Genomic DNA, 7,393 nt, shown 5'->3' on the forward strand with positions numbered 1-7,393 from the left:
GCTTGCAGAAGTGAGAGGGTGAGGGTCACGGCCATTTGCTTAGGAGCTCTCGCACGTTGAGGCCACAGTTAGCCTGGAAGGAACTGCATGAGAGTTCTTAAAAGCAAGTGTCTGTTTTGAAAACACAGTGAGTATGTGAATGTGGTGGCTAAGGCAGTGTGAAGCGCGCGTGCGTGTGAGAGAGACAGAAAAGAAGGCATGAGATTTGCCAATAGCAACCAGGACCCTCATACATTATCAGACCCCCAAATGTTTTGTTTCTGGCTCTGCGTACACACCCTGAGATTCATCTGGACAAGGCACACACATGGGGCAAGTAGTCACGCGAAGTACCGTTGGGGGTCCAGCAGCATGTGCGCATCCGATGGAGATTACACACGCTCAGCGAGCCAGCCACTTGGAGTTTGTTCCCTCCTCCGGATGGTTGTAATAATATTTGGGCATCTTGCCAGGGGTTACTATGGGAACGACCAAACAGTGTAGTAGCCAGCAAGGCTTCTACATAATTATGAAGAGGGGACCCGTGCAGGGAGAGCTGGCTGAGGGGAGGCGGGAACCCCTTTCCTTCCTCGGGCCATGTCTGCAGGTCTTGGCCGCCGCGTCTCCACTGGCTCTGGGCTTGCTTGTTCCTCTCCGTCTGCCCTGCAACTTGGTGTCTCTCTCACATGTGGCCTTTGTGTCTCTCCATCTCTTTCGGTCTCTGGCCAGCCTCTGTTGGCTGTTTGGGTCCTGGCCAAACTCATTCTGGGGTCTCTATAGAAACTGCTGATTCCCAGCTGTGAATTTTGGGTCCTAGAAAACCCGGTGTGTTGGCTTTAGAAATCTTTCTGGAAAGGAGAGAAGGATGTATGTTGTAAAAGAGCTGTCGGGACTTGGCCGCCCTCCCCAGCCCTGCCCCTTGGGCTTCTACTCTGGGAAAGAGGAGGGAGGTACCATTGCTCCTGGGCGCAGGCTGGATTTCTACACCAAGAAGTAAGCACGTCAGCCAGTCCAGACCTGGGCTGTGCCTTTCCTCCCCGGACCCCGCCCGGGCCTGGCTGGGCACTCGGTGGGCTGTGGGGAGAACTTTCTGCATAGCTTTGGCAGGCATCTCTGAGAGCCTGTGGTCTGTCACCGGGCAGCTTGTGGCCGGGTTGCAGACAGGATACGGCGGGTGGGTAGCAGTGCCCACGTGGGGAGATTCCTGCGTGCGCCTGGGAGGGGCAGCGTGCAGCAGGCCCTTTGTCGGGGCCCGTGGTGGCCTTCCTGTGGAAGGGGCAGTAGCAGTCTTTTTGCCCAGACTTTGCAGTTAACCTGCAGAGTCCAGGGCTGGGCCAGGGGGCGGGTTGGAGCCGTGTGTTCCCAACTTTGGGCACATAAGGACCATCCTCAGTACTTCCTGCTTGAGCACCAGGCCTAGAACCTGCATGGTCAACATATGGTGCATTTCCAGGGAGCTGCTCCGGGGCTGGGGCTGGATGCAGCAGTGCAAGGATGAGTTATGGGGTGCCCCCTTCAGCCTTAGGGCGGATGTGCCCCCAGTGTTTCCAGGGAACGCGTCCTGGAGAAGGAGTGATGGGATGGAAGGACGGCAGGATGGATTAGAAAGACCCAGTCAGGAGTCTAAGTTTCCTCATAGTTCCTAGTGAGTTCACTTGAGTGAATATGGACTGGGATCAGGGAGATTTTTTAAAACTCCATTGTCTTCCATTTTCATGCCTCCCCACATCCTCTGGAGAGTTGAGTAGTACTTCCTGTGGTCTAACCTCAGTCTTTCTGCTGTCCTGAGATAGAACCTGACCTTGTTGCTCAAGGTCGTGAGATCTCCAGAGCCCCTGGCACCCAGTGAACACTCACAGGGGGTCAGAAAGAACCATCCCCACATGTGCACCCTGTCCGGCCTTAAAGGGAAAGGAAGGGCCTTGGGCCCGGGAGCGATGTCGCTTGTGGGGCAGGTGGAGTAGAGTGTGGGAGGGGCTCTTGGCTCTGTGGGTTCCTGATTCCATGTTTGTTTCCCAGGGTGACGCTCCCCAGTCCCCTGCCCCCCACCCCGGCATCATGCATCGGACCACACGGATTAAAATCACGGAGCTGAACCCTCACCTCATGTGTGCCCTCTGCGGGGGGTACTTCATCGATGCCACTACCATCGTGGAGTGCTTGCATTCCTGTGAGTTGAGTCGAGGGGCTGCTCCTCGGGTGGGTGGCCTCTGCCCTGAAGAGCAAATATGTCCATGTGTCTGGTGAGGGTCCCAGGTCCCTGAGAGGCTGCCTTGGAGGGGGTACTGGAGGGTTCAGCTCAGAAGTTCATTTGGGAAACTTTTACCTGAAATCTCACTTCTCTCCTTGCATCTCTGTGGCTGAAATTGCGCTCCCGGCAGGTGCAGGTGCCCTCGTGTGCACCACGGGCTTGTGGCTGGGGGTCGAGGACCCTGGGATAGGGTGTCTGATAGGTTGGCGGGGGCTTGGGACTTGGGGCTCACCTTGTGCATGGTACATGACACTGGCGACACACACACACACACACACACACACACACACACTCACACACACACACACACTATCTGTCCTCCCCCAAGGATGGATGATAAGGGGCACAGTTGCCATCTGTGCGAGACAGGACTGTGTTGGGTCTTTGAACAGGCCTGAGCTGCGGGAACAAGGTGGAGAAGAGGGGATACCTGAGCCCGAGCAGGGGGCATGGGGGCTGGTCCTGGGGGATGAAGGGGACTCTGACTCTTCCTCCTCTCTCCACACCCTTCTGCCAAGTCTGCAAAACCTGCATTGTGCGCTACCTGGAGACCAACAAGTACTGCCCCATGTGCGACGTACAGGTCCACAAAACCCGGCCGCTGCTGAGCATCAGGTGGGCCCAGCACGTCCTCCCGTCCCCGCCTGTCCTCTGGGGCAGCTGCCCTCTGTCCCCCAGCCCTCCTTGCTTCCTGAAGCCAGGCTGGCAGGTGGAGGAGAAGCGCCAGGCATGGACCGAATCCCCTTCCTTCCGTCAGGGGTGTATCCAGCTGAGAAATTCTAGAGAGGTAGAGGCAAGGCCTCTAGGGACCCCCATGCCTGGGCCCTGGGTCTCGGGAAGGGAGGTGGGAAGAAGGGGCCCCAGGCTGGAGGGTCGGTGTGACGTGGTTGCCAGCAGGCCCCTGTGTGCTTCTTTCCAGATCTGACAAAACCCTTCAAGACATCGTCTACAAATTGGTCCCTGGGCTTTTTAAAGGTACCTACACCCTTCGTTGTCCTGCCGCCCCCCGCCCCCCACTGCCCAAGCGTGTTGCCCCCCGCCTCAGCCTGCTCCCTCTCTTCTAGATGAGATGAAACGGAGGCGGGATTTCTACGCAGCCTACCCCCTGACAGAAGGTGAGTGTGTTCACGTGTGTGTGCAGGTAGTGCTGCCCCAGGTGTAAGGGCCAGATGCATGGAGGGCCGGTGGGCACCGCACACGGCCTCCCCAGCCCAGGGCTGGCTGGGCTCACCGCACTGAGCTCTGAGATCCCTGGGTCCTTGGTGGGGCTCCTGTCCCCCCCTCCTAGGCCAACACCTCAGAGCTCTCTCCTTCCGCAGTTCCCAACGGCTCCAACGAGGACCGTGGTGAGGTTCTGGAACAGGAGAAGGGGGCTCTGAGCGACGACGAGATCGTCAGCCTCTCCATCGAGTTCTATGAAGGCGTCAGGCAAGTCTGGCCCGTGCCTGGTCCTTTTGGGGTCCTCGGCTGGGTCCCTTCTCCCATGCCATCCCCATTCCCCTGGGAGGAAAGGGTGCTTCCAGGAGGGCCTTCCGGATGTGTGCAGTTAGATCCTGCCTGCACCAGTGTCTCCCTTGCTTCATTCCTTCTCCTTCTGCAGGGACCGGGAAGAGAAGAAGGGCCCCCTGGAAAATGGGGATGGTGACAAGGAGAAAGTGAGTGCTGGGGCCTGCCCAGGAGCGGGGTGTGGGCTGGGAGAGAGTGCCGGGGTGGACCCCAGCCCTTGGGTGCCTCTCCCCCACCAGACAGGGGTGCGCTTCCTGCGGTGCCCAGCAGCCATGACGGTCATGCATCTCGCCAAGTTTCTCCGCAACAAGATGGACGTGCCCAGCAAGTACAAGGTGGGTCCCTGGGCCCTTCTGAAAAACGCGTCCGTGTGTGGATGTATCTGACAATCTGTGCATCTCAGCCACGGTTCAGGGCTGGCTGGGTGTCACCGAGGGCCTGCACCGTTGTGTAACTGAGCCCGTGTAGAAGGGTAACTGAAAACTAGATTGGGGTGGGGCAGTCTGCGTCTGCTGAAGCCAGTGTGCAGAGGTGCAGGAGACCAAGATGGTGTGTGTGTGTGTGTACATGCTTGCACGTTTAGAACTATGGCAGAGGTGTGTGTGTAAAACTGCAGGGCCTTACCTGGGCCAGCTGGCTGTGGGAATGCTGGTCTGAAATTGCCAAGGAGCTTGAGGACATCGCTTCTCAAATTTGAACATGTATGTGATCCCCTAGAGATCTTGTTGAAATGCAGATGCAGGTTTTTTTTTTTTTGGCTGTGCCTAGAGGCATGCGGAGTCCTAACCACTGGACCGCCAGGGAAGTCCCAAAATGCAGATTCTGATTGAGTAGATTTTGCATTTCTGGTAAGCTCCCAGGTGCTTCCGGTGCTGTTGGTCCATGGACTATTGAGGCTCTAGGACAGTGGATCCCAAACTTTGCCACATGTCAGAATTACGTGAGGGGTTGCCTATCGAGATTAAAACTCGATTCATGTCATACCAGTTAAAACCATCTCTGGGAGTGAGATCCAAGCACTGGTGTGATTCCACCGTGCAGCCTGGGTGAGAGTCGTTGCTCCACAAGTTCCTTCTCACCTGGGCCTTTTCTTTGCCTGTTAGCTCCTCTGGAGAACATGCCAGAGATAGAAGGGGACCCAGACCACCGTGTGGATTGCTGGGGCTGGGGCTGTTGATGATGTGGGTATCTTCTCTTCCCACCTGCTTGTCAGGAGTGATGTTGGAACAACTCTGATAGGGAAGTCGAATCCATCATGAAACCCCAGAGTAATGAGGGACCACCTGCTTGGAGCCTCTTTGCCAAACAGCTGGAGGCTTGAGCTGCGTCCTCCCGTTCCTCCTCCAGGTTGAGGTTCTCTATGAGGACGAGCCGCTGAAGGAATACTATACCCTCATGGACATCGCCTACATCTACCCCTGGCGGCGGGTGAGTGGGTGGGGTGGTACCAGCAAGGGGACAGGGCCGAAAGGGGACACTGGGCCATCACGTGGGCCACCCTGCTCTAATCACAGACAGTTTATCCCTCGTCTCATGAGCTGGACACGTCCAGGGTGGCCTGCCACACACCAGGTACGCCTCCGGACGCTCTCTCACTGATGACTTTCCGCACTCAGAAGGAGAAAAGGACCCCTGGGCAGACCACGTGCCCCAGCTGGGTGTGGAGGAGTGAACTTCGCCTTCTGCTCTTTGGCCTCCCTCTCTCCTTTTTCTGTCTCCGGTCTCACGTGCGCTCTCTTCCTCTCTGGGTCTCTGTGTGCCCCTGTCTCTCCGGCCTTGCTTGGTCAGCCCCACGTCGCGTGTCTCCTCCTCTCTCTCCAGTCTTTCTCCTCTCCAAGGCCCGGACCTTCCCTTCTCCCTGTTCAAGTGCCGTGGGGTGAAGGTGGGTGGCTGCCCCATTAGCCTCTTTCTCCTGACACCCTCCCCTCCCCTCTCCCTGCAGAATGGCCCTCTCCCCCTCAAGTATCGCGTCCAGCCAGCCTGCAAGCGGCTCACCTTGCCCACAGCGCCCACCCCCTCCGAGGGCACCAATACCAGCGGGGCGTCCGAGTGTGAGTCAGTCAGCGACAAGGCTCCCAGCCCTGCCACCCTGCCGGCCACCTCCTCCTCCCTGCCCAGCCCAGCCACCCCCTCCCATGGCTCTCCCAGCTCCCATGGCCCCTCGGCCCCCCACCCGACCTCCCCCACGCCCCCCGCCACAGCCAGTGGGGCCACCACAGCTGCCAACGGGGGCACCTCGAACTGCCTGCAGACACCGCCTTCCACCAGCAGGGGGCGCAAGATGACTGTCAACGGAGCTCCCGTGCCCCCCTTAACTTGAGGAAAGGGACCCTCTCGCTCCTTTTCCAGCTATGCCTCTCCACCCCCCCACTTTTTCTGGGCCCCCTTTTCCACCTCTTCTACTTTCCCCAGCTCCCCCCACCTTAGGGGTCGGGGATGGGTTTTATAAATAAATCTATATATATATGTACATAGGAAAAACCAAATATACATACTTATTTTCTATGGACCAACCAGATTAATTTAAATGCCACAGGAAACAAACTTGATGTGTGTGTGTATGCGTGGGGGATGGGGTGCTCAATTTTAGGCGGTCTTGTGTAATTTGCTCTGCTCTTTTTGGGGGTGCCTAGAGGTGGATTGGTGGGGCCACTTGAGGCTCGGTGAAGCCCTGCCCCATCCTCCTTCTGTTTCCCAAGGCATATGCGGTGTTGGAGGGGCCCCCACCAATCCCCAAAGCTTTAGGCACGACTCGAACTGGCTGTGTATGAGGTCCACCCTGCTTCTCTCCCCATCTTGGCTGCTGTCCTGCCCTGACCCTGACCAGTACCCTCCCCCCCACCATTGTTGAATGTCCAGAGAATTGCTAAGACAGTGCCTTTCACAAACGCAGCCTATCCCCTGGTTCTGAGGAGCAAGTGGGCAGTGGAGAGGGCATCTCCCTTACCTCCTCCTCTTGCAGCAGAAACTTTGTGTAATAGATAGTTCTGCCTTTTTTTTTTCCCCTGTGTGTGTGGCCTTTGCATCATTTATCTTGTGGAAAAGAAGACTGAGGCCACAGAAGACCTCAGCCCTTGAACTTCCACTGTGGTGTCAGCATTGTAAACCGCTTCACCCCCTTCTTCCACACCCCCCACCCAGGAGCCCGCACTAGCAAGGCGGATGGGGAAGTCTCACCTCGGGGCCTGTAGTGGAGAGGTGGAAGGGGGGGTGTTGACCTCAGATAAGCACAGACCCCAGATTTTGCCAAAGGCAAACAGTCCTCCAGTGCCCTCCCCACCCGCAGCTGAGGCCAAGTCAGGAAAGAACAACAGGCATCTAAAAGCACAAGAAGACAGAACCTGTGAGATCTGACCTCAGCTCCATCCCAAGAAGTCAAGTGGTCTGCCCCCTGAGGGGCAGACCCCAACAGACCCCTGCCCACCAGTTTTTCCTGCAATGGACATAGGTCAGATCGGGACGAGGGGAGGAGGCAAGACTATCACAGCCTATGTGTTTGGGGTCAGGTGTCCCCCAGTGGGTTTGTCTGTGTTCACACCTCGTCCTGTGTCTGAGGTGCTGTGGCTGTATCCTCCTCCTGGGACATCTGTATCTCCTGGCTTTGTAATAAATGCTGCGTACTCTCCAGAGCCTGTAGTTCTTTGGGACAGAGGGCAC

General features: G+C 57.3%; 1 protein-coding gene across 2 annotated transcripts; it reads left to right on the plus strand.

Annotated features, from left to right (window-relative positions):
- The first annotated feature begins 1,951 nt into the window (after positions 1–1,951).
- On the plus strand, positions 1,952–6,464 carry PCGF2 (polycomb group ring finger 2). Of its 2 annotated transcripts, XM_082860899.1 has the most exons (10): positions 1,952–2,149; positions 2,749–2,845; positions 3,150–3,205; positions 3,295–3,345; positions 3,550–3,658; positions 3,831–3,885; positions 3,976–4,071; positions 5,084–5,164; positions 5,679–5,787; positions 5,942–6,464. In XM_082860899.1, the coding sequence occupies exons 1-10, from the start codon at positions 1,984–1,986 to the stop codon at positions 6,019–6,021; spliced, it is 900 nt and encodes a 299-aa protein (XP_082717025.1). In that variant the 5' UTR covers positions 1,952–1,983; the 3' UTR covers positions 6,022–6,464. The 2 variants fall into 2 exon arrangements, with proteins under 2 accessions (XP_082717025.1, XP_082717026.1); XM_082860900.1 differs by having other exon boundaries at positions 2,003–2,149; positions 5,679–6,464.
- The last annotated feature ends 929 nt before the right edge of the window (positions 6,465–7,393 follow it).

This window comes from Leucopleurus acutus (genome assembly GCF_964270905.1).
Source record: "Leucopleurus acutus genome assembly, chromosome: 19".
NCBI lineage: Eukaryota > Metazoa > Chordata > Mammalia > Artiodactyla > Delphinidae > Leucopleurus > Leucopleurus acutus.